Source organism: Rattus rattus, chromosome 3, assembly GCF_011064425.1.
Source record: "Rattus rattus isolate New Zealand chromosome 3, Rrattus_CSIRO_v1, whole genome shotgun sequence".
Taxonomy (NCBI): domain Eukaryota; kingdom Metazoa; phylum Chordata; class Mammalia; order Rodentia; family Muridae; genus Rattus; species Rattus rattus.
The window spans coordinates 21,085,794-21,101,163 of NC_046156.1; the positions used below are offsets into that span (position 1 = coordinate 21,085,794).

The window sequence follows — 15,370 nt, forward strand, 5'->3', positions numbered from 1 at the left end:
AAAAGAACTTAATTTTTAGAACTTGTTTCTCCCCCTTAAGAAAGGCCCCAGAAGTGGCATTGAATTTGGTTTTGAGCCTGGATTTTAAAAAAATCCCCCCCCAAAAACCCCCAAAAAAACCACTGTTACAAAGTAGTTAAAATTGAAAAGCCTTAGAAAATTCAGTATTTTGAGAGGCATCATAAAATCCCTCACTTCATGAAGCAATTTTAAGTGGAAAGCAAATACTGATGATTTAAAAAACAATCTAAAGAATTTACCAGAATGCTTTATCTTTAAACAAACAAGTAACTGACCAGAGATTCCTTACAGAAATCTTGAGAATTAATACTTGGGTTTTAAAGGGGTATTTGGTTAGAAAGTAATTAAGAAATTCTTCAGTGTATCACTTAATTGAGATACCAATTAGGAAAGGCTGAATGTATCCATTCAGTCAGAATTGGGTTACAACTGGTGAGTAATGCATGGGGTGATTTGGAATCTTAACATCTGTTAAAACCAGAAGCAAGAAGCAGGCACTGTAATTACAAGCTTCTCCTGTGGGATGGTTGGGGCTGGAGTGAATTGGGAACACTGAAACAAAGTTCAGAGTCAATTCCATCTCCTTCCCCAAACAGGCTTCTCTTCAGGCTGCAAAGAGCGAGAGGCAGGACACAACCATGAAGGGAATCATTAGGGGTATGTGCATCGCACACTTACACCTAAGGTTGGATTCTTAAAGGAGAATGGGGGGTTTATGCTTTCTGAAGCGAAGAACTTAATATTCAATGTAATCACTAGTTCTCCCATATCTTCCATTCTGCTTTATGGCAAAAACAGTGTCACGGCACTGCACAAATGGGGGAAAATTAAAGCACAAATGTCCAAACCACCATTTGTCAGGATTACATGGGACATCATGCCAAACCTGGCCAAGAACCCAGACAACACAGCAATCAGAACGACGAGGTAGCTACTCATTACTGGAAGCAGAAGGTTATGTCAGCTAGACTCGACATAGCTCAAGAAACTCCAGGGTGATTTCTGATCCTAATTCTTGATTTGCTGGTTTGGTTTACAACAGAACCAATCAGATCCCACTGCCTGTTTTGAAAGAACCATTCAAATACTCAGTGTATTGTGTGCCTGGTCACAAGTGTAGGAGGGAAGGCGGTGGCCAGAAAGCTTATGTCCGGTATTAAAGTATAAAAAGAAATACTTCATGGGGAGAAACATAACCATTCATCTTAGTAAAACTGAAATAACAAAAGCTACCTTAGGGAGTTGTTCAGGAAAATATACAAACTTACACACGTGGTTCATAAGAAATAAAAGTTTGTAACACAACTGGAAGGGTTTTCCCGATGAATTCAGTGTTACAATGAAACTTTCGGATTAAAGAACAGTTCTCATTTCTGTCTTGCTCCTGCAAAAGAGGAAAAATGCAAAGAAAACATGGTCAAAGGAAAGATGGCTAATTCTGAAAGAATATTCCCTTTAAAAGTAAAAAAAAAAAAAAATACATGCCCCGTCTGCCATTTGATTATTTGACCCATTTCTGTGAAACGTGCAGTTTTAAATGTGCTTAGCAACTGTGCCGTTGCAGTTATTAGACATTGCTGACTTCCAGAAAGTGCCCCCAAGTGGAACCCGTCTTTGAAAACTGACTCAAATTTAATTAGCTGTTCAAAATGATTTCAGAGCTAAATGTTTAGTTTCTCTGATGTCCTTTGTAAGGACAAAACGGTGTATTGTATGTGTCCCTAAAATTAACCCACAGAACGGGTATTTAAATTAAATGGCATCTTTTGAAACTTACTATGTCAGTAATTAGATCAGTGAACCCTTGCACTAGGGATTCTGGGAAAGCGAATGACCGCTAAATGAGTTATATGGAATTTCTCACAGCGTGCTCTTTTATATAAATCACATTTGCTGTCTATAAAATATATCTCAATTAAACCCCTATTAAGACAGTACTGACATTATTCAAAAGTATAAAATATTATCCATTTCATCTATTTTTAAACTCTTTAATATAATCTACTAGAACTTTGCTTAAGGATTTTTTTTTAATGCCTGGAAGTTGGTTTTCAGATACAATATTATGAAGACAAAAATGAAATGCACTTCAAGTGCATGAGAAGAAGTCTCTATCGTGTGAAACAACTTTGAGATAGAAGTCTCAAGTAACATCTGTCTATGCAACCACTGTAGCAAGGCAAGGGATACTTTAGTCCCGTGACCTAGAAAAAAAGCCTGTTTGAGCACAGGTTTATTAAGAATGAAATAATAATAATGTTTTGGCAGCTCATGTGAATATACATCAAATATATCTTCTTGTTTCATATTTATATTGAGAAAATATATTCGGGCTAAAGGAACTGTTGATGTGTGGAATATATAGTGCCCACAGCTAAGCAGTCCCCCCAGAGCTGTAGTGCTCACAGCTAAGCAGTCCCCCGGAACTGTGCCCACAGCTAAGCAGTCCCCCAGAGCTGTAGTGCCCACAGCTAAGCAGTCCCCAGGAACTATTGTATGGCACATGTGGTACCTACTGCTCACCATTCCCCAGGAACTCACTGATACACAGTTGCTAACCTTGATTTTCTCTCTTAACAGACACAGAACAGCAAGAGGAAACTGAACATTATCACATGTGAAGGAGGAGTGACCGTGTGACTCAGAAGAATAATCGGGATTACATGAAGGAACTTGACAGTAGTTCTGGCTTGGTGTGGTCATAAGGCAAGGTTTTAAGGACTGAGCAGAGGGAAAAGGGGCCAATAGCAGGGATAGGGGAGGAAGAACAGGGGAGGAACAGGAGGAGGAACTGGGGGAGAGTAAGAAACTCCCCTTCAAGATGACAGTCAACTAAGAAATGGAGATAAATCTGTTTATTCAATATCCTAGGATCACACTCAAGGATCGTTAGTCTAGATATTGCTTTGTGGATATCCATAAGGCATTTTTTGTGTGTGTTTCTATTAATTTTAGAGAAATTTTGTTTGAAAGTTCGAAAGTATTGGTCTAATTCTTATTAAGGATGGAACAGTAATAATTAGCCAATAAAACCCACCAGAGGCTTCTCAAGTGAATTCTGAGAGTAAAGACGAGGGGTTTACTACACTGTATTACCGAGTGGTCTCCCTGGATGCCTTCCCAGGAGTTTAGACCTGGAACACTGACCGCATTCATCAGGGATTCAGGGCAGCCTTCCCTTTTTCCTCCCAGGCTTGTGCCCAGACAGAGAGGAAAATCACCACATGCGGTTGGCAAGCTGGACCCAGAGTTGTATAACAGGCTGGAAGGCTGTGGGGATGCTCGAATACTCTGGCACCCAGCCAACTGGCTTGCCTGGCGCCCAGCCAGCTCCAAGGGAACTGTTGAGCTGTTTCCTGATTGGGAACTTCAGCTATCTTGTGCACAGGCCCCTGATACCACCCTGGATGTCTGAAACAATAGGGTTGATTTCCTGGTTTGTCCAGAACCTGTGGAAATTCCAGGCATTTATTTATTTCCAGGTTCGAGTTTCCAAGAAACACTGGCACTTTCTATATGATCTTTGAAGGGAGTTAACAATTCCATCTTTACAACTTTTCTCAAAATTATTTCCATTCTACAGATAAAAGAAAGTGTATATAACACTGGCCTACACCAGTAAATAATGGTGTTACACTCAGTCGCAGCTGCCTGACTTTAGGTCATGTGTACCTGTGCTCTGGTCAGAGGCATAGCTCCCGTTACCCAAAATGTTTCCACCCATCACCATACACCCACCACACACACACAACAAATACACACCACACACAAATACCACACACACACACACACACACACACCACAAATACACACCACAACACACACATACACACATACCACAGATTCACCATACATACACACACCACACCACACACACATTCTCCACACACACACACACACACACACACACACACACACACACACACACACACCACCACCACCACCACCACCACCACCACCACCACCACCACATTCTTTCTCTCTCTTTCTCTTCTTATGATGGTGAAATGGCTAGACCATTTAATTTTCTCTTGGCTAGAATGTTTATTTCCCACCTGATTGGAAAACTTAGCATGAGAGCAGTCAGCCTAGCTATGGTCTGCTATCCTCTAGGAGGGCACAAATGTCATGTGATTCTTTACTAGGCTAACAGGCCAAGAAATAAAGATGCCAAAAGGTTCAGAGAAAGTTAGCCTGGTGCAGAAGGGCTGATATGGGAAGTGAATAACCAAAGATCTTCTGAAATGATGCAGGCATGCTGTTCAAACAGCCCAGGCTTCGTTCACCGTGAGTCGGGGCAATGAATACCTTCATTTGCCTAGCAGAGATTAAGAAAAGCATCTACTTGTCTAATAACCCAATGGCATGGGGCTAAGTTATGCTAAGGAAGAAAATATGAACACTTGCAATCACAGAACTTGGGAAGCAAAGGCAGAAGCATCAGGGAGTCAAGCATGGAGGTTAGCCTCAGATAAGTTCAAGGCCAGCCTTGGCTAATATGTGTATGCATGATGGAAGTTCATAGAAAGTTATGAGTGAGCTAGAGGAAAACTCAGTCCAGTGAAAAGGGAGAAAAGGCAATTGGGATCCAAGCGCATTAAGAATATCATAGAACAAAACTGCAGCGACAGAAATATATTAATGGGAGAGTGAGCCACAACCATATTAGGGGAGGGGAAAAGAAATAACCTTTTGATCGTGAATGTAATTATGGGACGAACTGAAAATGAAATGTGGGGTTTACAGCAGCCCAGTCTTTGGCTCTGTCCACCAGGGCACAAGAGGTAGCCAGAGTCCTGACCTACCAGGGATGCTCAGTGTTCTGAAGGATGTTGTGGTGAAAGATCTGGCAAGGCCACCCAGTCCTGCACTTTAAGCAATTCATTTTGTAAAAAACAAAACAAACAAAAAACAAACCCTGAGAAAAAACTAAGGACACAGGCGTAAGTATAGATGTGTGTGACAGGCCATTGAAGTCAACTGAGTTGACGTCATCGGAAATGGGAAGCCACACTGGGACCGATAGTACTGCTAAAGAATTAATGGAGAACCCAGAATAACTTCTCAGATAGTAAAGGGAACACTAGGGCAGACGCCATCAAAGTGTCCCCAGAGAGAAAGAAAAAGACAAAGGACAGAGATCAGAAAGACACTGAGATCAACGACCAGGTTAAAAACCAAGCCATACACAGACGGATGGTGACCAAGAAAAGGTCGCCTCACCTCTTTACACAACCCTCGCTTTCCTCCTGCAGTTTTGATACAAAGGGATCTGGGTTTGAGGGTCTCAGAAGTCCTCTAGGACAGCTCAGAACACACCATGAAAGTGGGTGTTGAAAATGGCTCTCCCTGAATCCAGCTTTCTCTTTGCTCTTCGGTTGTTGCCGTTTGAGGACGCCAAGAGACTGCTGTGTGCCCTCCTAGGCTCCCTGCACATTCACCGGCTTCACAAACTCCTGGGGATTAGCTGATCCAAACCACCCTAGGTAAACAGACCATCTGTCCAGGGGATCAAACGCTGTTGCCTATAAGACAGTCTCCTGAAGAGCTGGTCGTTATGCTGGGTCTCCTCTGCGGGCACACTAGTGCTTTCCTGTGTTTATGCCTGTTGAAGACTCTTGGAGCGTCTGGGTTGCAGCTAGAGTGACGTTTGTGCTTTTACTTGAATTCTAAGCAAAAGCCCCAATAAATGTCATCCTGTTCAGTGTTTCCTTATTCTGGAAGATACTTTAGAGCATGCACGACCCTTCCCCAGCCAGTGACATGCTGATAAACATTGGATGATTAGATAGTAATGTCCTCTAAGCTGACGGTAATCAGGTTTGTTTACCTTATTTGTTCACATTTGTTTCCTTATTCTGGATTTTTTTTTTATTAAGAATACTTTTTAGAGCATGCACGATCCTCCCCTTCCCCCCAGACCCTCCCCAGTGACATAGCTGGGGTTCAGTAAACATTGGGATGATTAGATATGATGTCCCCCAAGCTTTAGGAGTGGCTTAGTAATACATTGTTGTTTGGGGTTTACCTTTCAATTTCCAGTTCACTCTGATTCCTTCAACGGGGGTCCTGTTCTCAGTTCCCCCGCCTCTGTATTTGCTAGATACATTTTCTTATCTGATTATCTTATTTGATAATACAGGAATCAGCATCACACACACACACACACACACACACACACACACACACACACACACACACACACAGGGGAGGCAGGAATGTGTTTCCACTACAGTATTCTCTTAGCTCAGCTACCCTTTTTCCCCCCATGCAGTGTGAAAATCCTAGTGGCACAAAGTCTCAACCCTTCCTATTCCGAAAGGCAGAGAGACAAGTCTGCCCACAGCTCTGATACCCATGTGCTCCTGCCGGAAGGCACCGTCACTCTGTCTTCTGTGTTTGACCTGAGGTGTCCCGGTTCCAACCACTCACATTCGTGCCTCCTCTCAAGTTCCACAGACTGTATTTCCAGCAGAAATCCCTGCCTGCGAGCATGGATCAGACTCGGGTGTCAGAAATAGATTTTCTCCGATTTCCTCTGCAAGTATGGAAGTTGTTCTTTTTTCAAAGGCAGAGTAGGTGCTTACGGGGATTAGGCTTGGGGCATGATGGGTTCAGCCAGGGTAATACGGCGTAAAATGCAACTTGACCCACAGAGTAACTTGGACTCCAGAATCTCACCCCCCCCTTCTGAAGGTCAAACTCTCATGTGTGTGTGTGTGTGTGTGTGTGTGTGTGTGTGTGTGTGTGTGTATTACATCTAACCACACATAAGGACATATAAGATACACTAAAAACCTTAGGGAAAGTATTGTGATCATTTGAAAACTCAAAAACAAGAACTTTTTAAAACTGTAGTCTCTGACTCTTTGGCCCGCTTGTAGGATCCTTCTCCTACAGGGCTGCCCTGTGTCCAGCTTCGATGTGATGGTGTTGTTGTGCCTGCTCCTATCGTTGCTTGCTGCTATGCTAGCGAACTGTGCTATGCTATGCTTGTGTTTGGTTGATGTTCCTGGGAGGCCTGCTCTTTTCTGAGAGGAGGAGGGTGGTGGATCTAGGGGAGAGAGAAGGGAAGGGAGAGATTGGCAGCAGGGAAGGGCGGGAGGGGAAACTGCAGTCTGGAAGGATATAATATATGAGAAGAGAATTAAATAAATAAGTAAATAAATAAATGGAGAACTACATTAATAAATCAGAATATGGGGTTCAAAACCAAAAGAAGGAAGTTTTGTTGTCGTTGTTGTTGCTTAGGGTTTTGTCTTGTTTTGTTTTTAGAATAAGAAACTCCAAGGAGCAGATGGGAAGGGACAGAGAAGAGTATTTTTGATGACTTTAGTACGCATCCATTTGAAACTCCCAGGCTTCCCGGGAGCCAACATGTTAATGCTTTTTTGTTTCTGGTGAGCTAAAGGCTTGCCTGTCCCACCTGGTGGCCAGGAACAGAGAGGCAGGCTCACACTGGGAAATCTAGAGCAGCCTTTCATTTCTTTCTCCTTCCAGCCTTTACTTAAAAAAAGGCCAAGAGACTTGTGGAAGGTTCCTTTCCCTTTATTCTCTGGTGGGAGAAACACGCAGGCAGTTTGCGAGGGTCAAAGGGCGAAGGCTGTCCAGATTGAGGAGTGAGGGAATGTGGGCAACACATGAGTTACTTCACGAATCAGGCAGTTTAGTCTTGGTTTCCCAGAACGCCCACGATTACAGATAGCCTCTGTAATGCTCCCACTCCCAAAGACACAAAGCCACTGGGTCGTCAGACCAGCAGGGTAAAACCCACTCACCAGGGGCTGTTCCTTCCGTTCTTCTTTCCTGAGCCTCTTGTCATCTGTGTTCCACCACGAAGCTCATGGTGGTGCCATCAAAGGACGGGGGAGCAATGATCCGTGGCCCCAAGGGCTGTGAGGTGATGCTGATGACAGGCTTGCCGTGCAACTGGGCGAAGCCCTTGGCGCCCACAAGCTGGGATGTAGCTGCCGGGGCTGAGGAGGAAGAGGAGGCAGGGGACTGACCAGAGGCCATGAAGTAAGGGGCTTCAGTGAACGCTGTCGCTGTCTCTTTGCTGGGGGTCTCTGCTGCCACAGAGAGCTCACTGCCTCCTGGAGTGTGAGCAATGGGCGTGGGCTGCAGGGCATTGGGGGGCAGCACTGTAGGCAGGAATCCAGGATAGATCATGTAGGTGGGCCCGTAGGCCCCAGGACTCAGGGCCAGAGGAGGTACAGGGAGGGACATGGGTGCCACGGGCTGTTGTTGAGAAGTCATGGGCACATCCACATATTGTCCTGTCTCGGGGTCAAACAATCTCCGGGTCATGGGTTGAACTGGAGTGTCCACCAGATAATACTGGCCGGTGGTCACATCCAGGAGCATCTTGCGCTGTGTCTGCTGAGGCTGTGTCTGCTGAAAGGGGTCTGTGGGGACAGCAGCTGGGCCTGCAGGGGCTGGGGCTGGCATACCGGGTGGGGAGAAGCAGAGGACCTGAGGCTGGGTGCCCTGGAGGGTAAAGGGCAACGCCTGTTGGTGGTAGATAGTGGTAGGAGTATGCTCGGGGCTCTGCGGTCCTGTGGGGGCAGCAACTGTTTCTCGGTGGTTGTCTGGTTTGGTACGCCAAGCTGGTCTGCTGGTTCCGCTGACTAGAGATCCTTTGGGGTTGTTGGGGACCTGGCTGCGGGCACTCAGTGGAGGTAAACTACAGAGAGTAGCATCTGAGGAGCTGGGGGCCCCATCTCTGGAAGCCCCAGGCCTGCCGAGCAACTCCCCTGAAGCAGCAGTTCCCTTAAGGGGGATAGTCAGATAATTCTCACAGTCGCTGTTGCTCTTCTCCAAACTGACAGCAGTTTTCCTGTTGGCGGCATCATCAGGAGGGGCTCGGGTGGCCGGGGAGATCTTGAGGGATCTGAGTCCCTGTGATTTGATGCCCTTGGCTGTCGAAAGGCCCTCGGGAGAGGGCCCTTGTGGGAACTTGCCAGCGATGCCCCCAGTTTTTTGAGCACTGCTGCTGGCGCTCACGGTGAACACATTCCGATTGCTGGGGAGTGGGGGGAGGGGCTGCAAAGGTTGCGCTCTTTCTGCGTCTTTGTGGACTGGAGGAATATAGAGAGACCGGGGCCTTTCTCTGGCCATGTTCTCAAAGGCAGCTGCACGGGCAGACACGCTCTCGGTGCTGGGGTTTGAGTTTCTCCTCTGCAGACGTTCTATGGGGGCCGCTCGAAGGACCACACCGCCTTTGTGTCCCGTGTTCCGTTCTTCCACCTGTCCCAACTGCTTGGCCAGCTTGTCAGGGTCTCCTTCGGGTCCAACTACCCCTTCCTTCTCCTCACTGGCTATGAGTGACAGGACATGGCTGTCAGCCATCATGGGCAAGGGGTCACTTTTGCGCTTCCATTCATTCCTGTTGAAGCTGTACAGCTCCTCCATGGACCTCACAGCAGCTGTCAGCTTCTCTAAGGCATTCCGGGCTGGCTTTGGGGCTTTCCCCTCCTCCTTGACCTCCTCCTCTTTGGGCTTCTCCGGGGTCCTCTGAGCAGAAGCTTTGGAGACGATCTTGAGCACAGGTAGGTAAGAACCCTGCTCGGATTTATTGGGGGCAATGGTGGCCACAGGCAGCCTGCCAGATGCCCTGTGAACCAAGACAGTCCCTTCTGGGGAGGAGTTCAAGAGTCTACTGCTGTTCCCCGCTTTGCACGCACCTTCCCTGGGCTCTCGATCCACACCGTCTTCTTTTGGATTCACAACCATAGTCACCATAGGGGACAAGGACCTGGATCCTCCAGAGGCAGGAGTCAGCTGCCTAGGCTTAGGCCCTGTCAAGCCCTGCTCTGGTGTGACGCTGCCCTTGTCGCTGCTATCTCCCGACCCTTTGATTAGCTTCCTCACATCCCTCACCTGGTGGAGAGGTCCCGGGGCCTTGGACTTGTCTCTAACATCTCTCACCTGGAAGTGGGGTACCTTTTCCAGACTGTCCCCACCTCGGAAGAGTTTCTGCTGGGTCCTGCTGTTATCCTCAACGGTCTTGAAGAGGTTTGAGCTGCCACTGCTGCCGCTAGCCAGCTTGGGCGTGAGCAACTTGGCAATGTTGAAGTCTGAGCTTGGCTGTTGTACACTTCCCAGCCGGATCTTGATTTCAGGAGCCTTGGGTCTGATCACTGCCATGGAGGTAGTCTGGGCAGCAGCAGGGTATTTGGTGGCCTGCTTCTCTGGCTGTTTGTCCTTGGGTGTCTGCTGGATGTTGGGAACAAAGAGTCGAGACATGATGGTGGACTTGCTGGCCGAGATCTCCCCGAGGTCAGCCCTCCAGTCCCCACCTTTGGGGAGCTTCAGCTTCCCGATGGGAACTTTCTCCTCCAGCTTCTCCGCCTCCTTCTCCTTCCATGTCCGGAAGGCACTGTTCTGACTCCGAAGGAAGATGCCCTTGACGGTCTCTGAAGCACTCTTTTTAATTTCACACACTTCTGTGTGTCCGTCGGAGAGATTTCGGCCGGAGCCCGTGTTACTCTCTCGAGGAGTACTGGCTTTGAAAACGGGGGACTTAGAACCTACCACAGAGCCTTCTCCACCGGCATCAGACACACTGACCACGGTGTACTCAGAACTAGCCTCGGAGTGCCGTGAACTCTGCCTCTGCAGACCCCGCTCCCACGGCTTCTCAGCCCCAGGAGGTCCTTCCGTCTCCTTAGCGCTGGGGGGGTTATGGTGAGATGTATCAGTGACCTCTCCTCTCTCCATTTTGAACTCGTGTTCTCGCTGCATCTTCTTGGAAATAACGTTTTTGAGCAGACTGGAAGCGAATTTGGACTTCTTCTGGGGGCCGTCACTGCGAGCGGCAGGCTTGCTACTGTCGGATGTCTCCGATCCATCGTCCGTGTACACAGACCCGGGACCCTTGTTAGAACCTTTGGTGACTCTGCAGGGCCCAGTGGCGGAGCTGGCTTTGCTCTCACTGCGGAGATTCAGGGGCTCCAGAAGCGTGACCACCCGAGAGCCAGTTTGGACCTGTTTCTGGAAGCACAAGGGCGTCTCCACATGTTTGATTTCTCCCTCGACTTTGCTGACCACAAACTCCAAGGCCTTGGTCTGGGACTTCTTGGCCTGAAGGTAGAGCTGATCTGCAGGGGCTCGGGCGCCACCGCCCTTCCTCAGACCTGCAGCCACAGAGGCTGCACTGCTCCTCAGCAGGCTCTGCTCCACTCTGGCGCCAACACCTCCACATTTTAAGTCTAGGAAGGTTGACCATCGTCCAAAGCCCACCTCGGAGAGTGTGGTAGAGGATTCTCGGGAGCTGATGTTCAGAGCCTCAAAATAGGGGTAGGCAAGACTCCGGAAGGCCCTGGAGGTTAGGTTCCTCACCTCTTTGTCCGCATCGTCTAGCTCACTCACTGCACTGGAGGCTCCGCTGGAGTAGTCCACCAGCTCCTTGGCCCGGATGGCCCCGCACCTGGTTTGCAGGCGAGCAGGGACAGCAATGAATTTCTTTGCATGGTCTTGAGCCACGGCTGCAGCCGAAATTTGCTTCAGCGAACTTGAGTTGTGTTCAGCAGCTGTAGAGACTCGGAGGCTCATGTCGCCTTCATGCTTGGCAGCATAAATAATGTTTTGCTTTGCACGCACGTTGCTAGGTTCATTTATAGCCCGGGAAGTTGGCTTGATTGATAGGAGGATCTGGCTTGCTGCACCCCCACAGCTGCTTGCAGAAGTGGCCGATGCCCCCGAGGCTGCCTCCCGGGGCTCCAGCAAAGGCTCAGGTGGAGCGGCAGTGCCAGGTCCAGTGGGTGGAGGAATAGTGTCACTGTCAGAGGGGCCGCTGCCCACTTCTGTGCTGCTGGTGTCACGGCCGCTGCTGCTCGTGCTGGGGCGAGCCAGGTCGCTGCTGATGGGGCTGGGAGTCCGTGTGGTGTTGGTGCTTGGCGTGGTGCTGACGTAACAGCTGTTGTCATCGTCTTCTTCAGTGGTGATGTCTCCTGGGGTCTCATCACTGCCACCAAAGGAAGCATAGTCCACGAACGAATAGATCACGTTGTTGTCCTCGAAGTCCCAGCGAGAAGCCAGTCCCACGTCGAAATCCATACCCTGCTCTACCTCGCTCAGCTGGATCTCGTGGGTGGTGATGTAGTGTGCTTCCTCGTTTTTCACGGGGCCCCTCTTGCCATGGGACTTGGCGATAATGTCTTTGCACCTTGTCCCATCATCGACCCCTTCTCTTCTACCCTCTCCTGCTCCTGCCCTGTCTCCGGCTTCTTCTCCCCTGTATGGCTGGCAGCCCCTTTCCGGCTCACTCTCAAAGCCTAAGGAAGAGGAGGAGGTGGCCAGGGCCCCCAGTAACTTGGTGGGACCATCCATTTTGGAAAGGCCATTGTCTTCTGCACTGTCCATAGAGGAGGAGGAGGAAGATAAGAAGTCGTTCTCACAAGCCTGGGAGCTGAGACATTGGGCGGAAGAAGGGCTTTCCCCCGGGGTTGGAGCCTCAGGGGCACCGCTGCTGGGTTCATCCGGGGCTTTTGTTTTTGGGCTCCTGGAGGCCTGCTCCTCAGGGCAGTGTTCCAGTAGCAGTTTCATGGTCTGGGGGCTCTCTCTTCCGACTCGAGCTGAAGCACACATCTCCACATACTTGGCTTCAGGCTGGGTAGAGGCTGAAGGCTCAGGTAGTGGCCGCAGCTGCTGCCTGGGCTCCGGGTTGTCCTGTGGTCGGCTTGCCGGGTCCTCTGCAGGCGTCAGGCTGGTCTGTGAGTTCATGTCAGAAGTACCGCCTTCCATTCTGAGTCCTTGCCCAGGTTTTAGATACAAGAAGAGGCAGTGGTGAGCGCTGAGGCTGTCCTGAGTCCCCCTCTGATCCCGGAGGGGCCGCAGAGTGGCCTGAAACAGGTTCCCACGTGCCTGGGCTGGCCGGAAGGCTGTAGGTACCACTGCCACAGCTGCCACCGCCACCCAGTTCTTCAGCCCCTGTGGTGGGGCCTCGGCAATCCAGAGGGAGGTGGGAGGGCTCCCAAGAGAGGCAGCAGAGGTGGTCTGTAGCCAGGGGGCTGAGGCTCTGGCCGCGATTGTGGCCAGCGTCCTGCTGCTGAGCTGTCCTGTCCAGTTGCTTGTCTGACAGCGTCGGTGGGTGAGGGTCTGAATGCCATTAGCCGATGAAGAAGCAGCATCTGTAGGTGGACCCCGAGTCTGCCAGAAATGAACGGAAAGCATGTGCTGTGTCTTGTACAGCCTTGTCGCTCTCCTGGATGGGGAGACAGAGGGTCACGTCATTCCAGAAATATTTTTAGTGTCCATTCCCTAGTCATATCGAAACTACACTTGAGGGTAAAAAGAAGAGAAGAGGAGAGGAGGCGGGGTGGGGGAGGAATGTGGCTTCTCATTCAAATCAGCCAAATGTTCATTGTCATCTGCTTCAGAGACGTCTAGCAAGTACACAATTACCCTTCACTGGCTGCCATCTTTCTCCAGCCTCTGATTAAATGAATTTTCTCTCCTTGTTCAAAATTCAAATTTTGCCCTGCACTTCGAATCAGTTAAGGACACTCCAGAAGTATTTCGAGTCCCACTCGTGCATACGGTAATTTTATATCGCCTCATTTGCATCGTCTTTCCCTCTTTGGAGGGCAAAATCAGCTGAAGGATGGTCATAAAAGTTTTCATAGGACAAGAACACTTCATCACCTTTCCCGTTGGCCAGACTTATGCTCTGTGGAACATAACCTATTTGTTTCAAAATAGAAAAAAAAAATCCCTTCTAGGATCCTTGCTGTGTTTACTCAAAGGTCACCAGGGGAATTTTCAGAGACCTAAAAGCTTCTTAAATAAACCTGAGCTACAGGCCCTCTGAAGGGACACAGGAAGACAATATGGACTCTATGTCGATCCCTACAGTGGCCACTCAAGCTCAAAACCGCCCCTAAACTTGTAAATGCGCTACAAGACAGTAAGTCCTGTTAAACATAGCCTTAGATACAGCTCAGCGATTGGGTTCCCCTGGCTGCAGGCCAGGTCTGCAGGGCAGGGAGTCAAAACACAGGAAAGAACAAGGAATAAATATGCTTACCCTTCATGAGTACAGTGCGGCTCCGAGGGGGGTTCAGAGGGGAAATGTGAGCTGCTGGTATGCCCCAGGGAAATACAGCCAAACCCCCAGTTCACCCGCTCCGAGAAAGATCCATTCTAAACCAGTCCAGAACTCTGCAGGCAGATTAGCCAAGGCAACAGAGGGGTCTGTGCTAGCAACCCTTGGGGCATTTCCCTGGCCATAGTCCATGGAAAACCACAACTCGGTTTTGGTGAGATCTGGCTTTTGTCCTCTGCCAGACCCAAGTCCACCATTATACATGGTCCGTATGCCACCTATGCCGACTGGATAAAACCCTATTTTAAACATCCGCATTTGTGGAAAGAGAAAATAACACCACCAAACATCCCCTTTTGACATGAATGCCACCCCCACGCTGAAAAGGGTTCCTTCCTCTGAGTAGGTTTGTGTGTGGGTGGGAAGTAGGCACCTGTAACAACTGCAGCTTCTTCCTTCTTTCCCTGTCCAACCCAACCATTCACCCCAGGACAAGCCCTCTGCCCCCTCTACTGACAGGAAAACATGCCCAGGAGAGGCTGAAAACACCTGGAATAAAGCCCTAGTTATAAAGCCATAACTCAGAGTCAAGGAAAAGAAAGAAATACCTTCCAAATCTTAGTTTCTTAATGAGTAAGTACAGCTAACTAGGGGCATTTTAATTTGTGTATTTATTATTGATTGAATCCCGTTTAGAACCTCATGACTTAAGCACAATTACTGTACTGATTTTATAGATGGGGAACCTGAGACACAGAGACAGGACATGATTCAAACCTAGGTAGTCCAGCTGGAGACCTTAACAGTCATGATAGGCAGCCAAGGTGGGTCCCACGTAACCACTCAGGGCTGCTTACCCACTCAACTACCAAATCCGCATGGCCACGAATAAGCTGTATAACTGGTTGGGGTTTGTTTGTTTGTTTTTTTATTTCAGATAATCAACCTGAGAACACTTTATGGACTTGGGGGATTAAGGACCACGATTCCGTTAAAAAAAAAGTGAAATTAAATAAAGTCACCTTCTCTCAGGCAAGCAGAATTTTGAGCTCTCCATTTTAATTTTTCTTTGAGGGTGACCGTGCCTTGGGTGGTTAAGAAAAACCCTGCAGATAGTTCCAGATCCTGTGAAGCGTCTGTGTGAAGCAAGTTTCTGTTCATCAGATTGTAGTCCAAGGAGGACTCGTTCTGGCGCTGTCATATGGCCCTGTCTGTCATCACAACACAACAGAATTTTTTTTCTCGAGTTTCTTCCTGTGGTTAGCAAAATATAAAACTGAAAGATCTGGTGAAAGAGGGTGTATG

At 48.6% G+C, this 15,370-nt stretch overlaps 1 protein-coding gene across 1 annotated transcript; it reads right to left on the reverse strand.

Moving 5' to 3' along the window:
- Positions 1-303: 303 nt before the first annotated feature.
- On the reverse strand, positions 304-13,196 carry C3H4orf54 (chromosome 3 C4orf54 homolog). The gene is made up of 2 exons (XM_032897266.1): positions 7,800-13,196; positions 304-1,405 (listed from the first exon to the last, which is right to left on the reverse strand). Exon 1 carries the CDS (start codon positions 13,192-13,194, stop codon positions 7,840-7,842), a length of 5,355 nt encoding a protein of 1,784 aa, XP_032753157.1. The 5' UTR covers positions 13,195-13,196; the 3' UTR covers positions 304-1,405; positions 7,800-7,839.
- Positions 13,197-15,370: the final 2,174 nt, after the last annotated feature.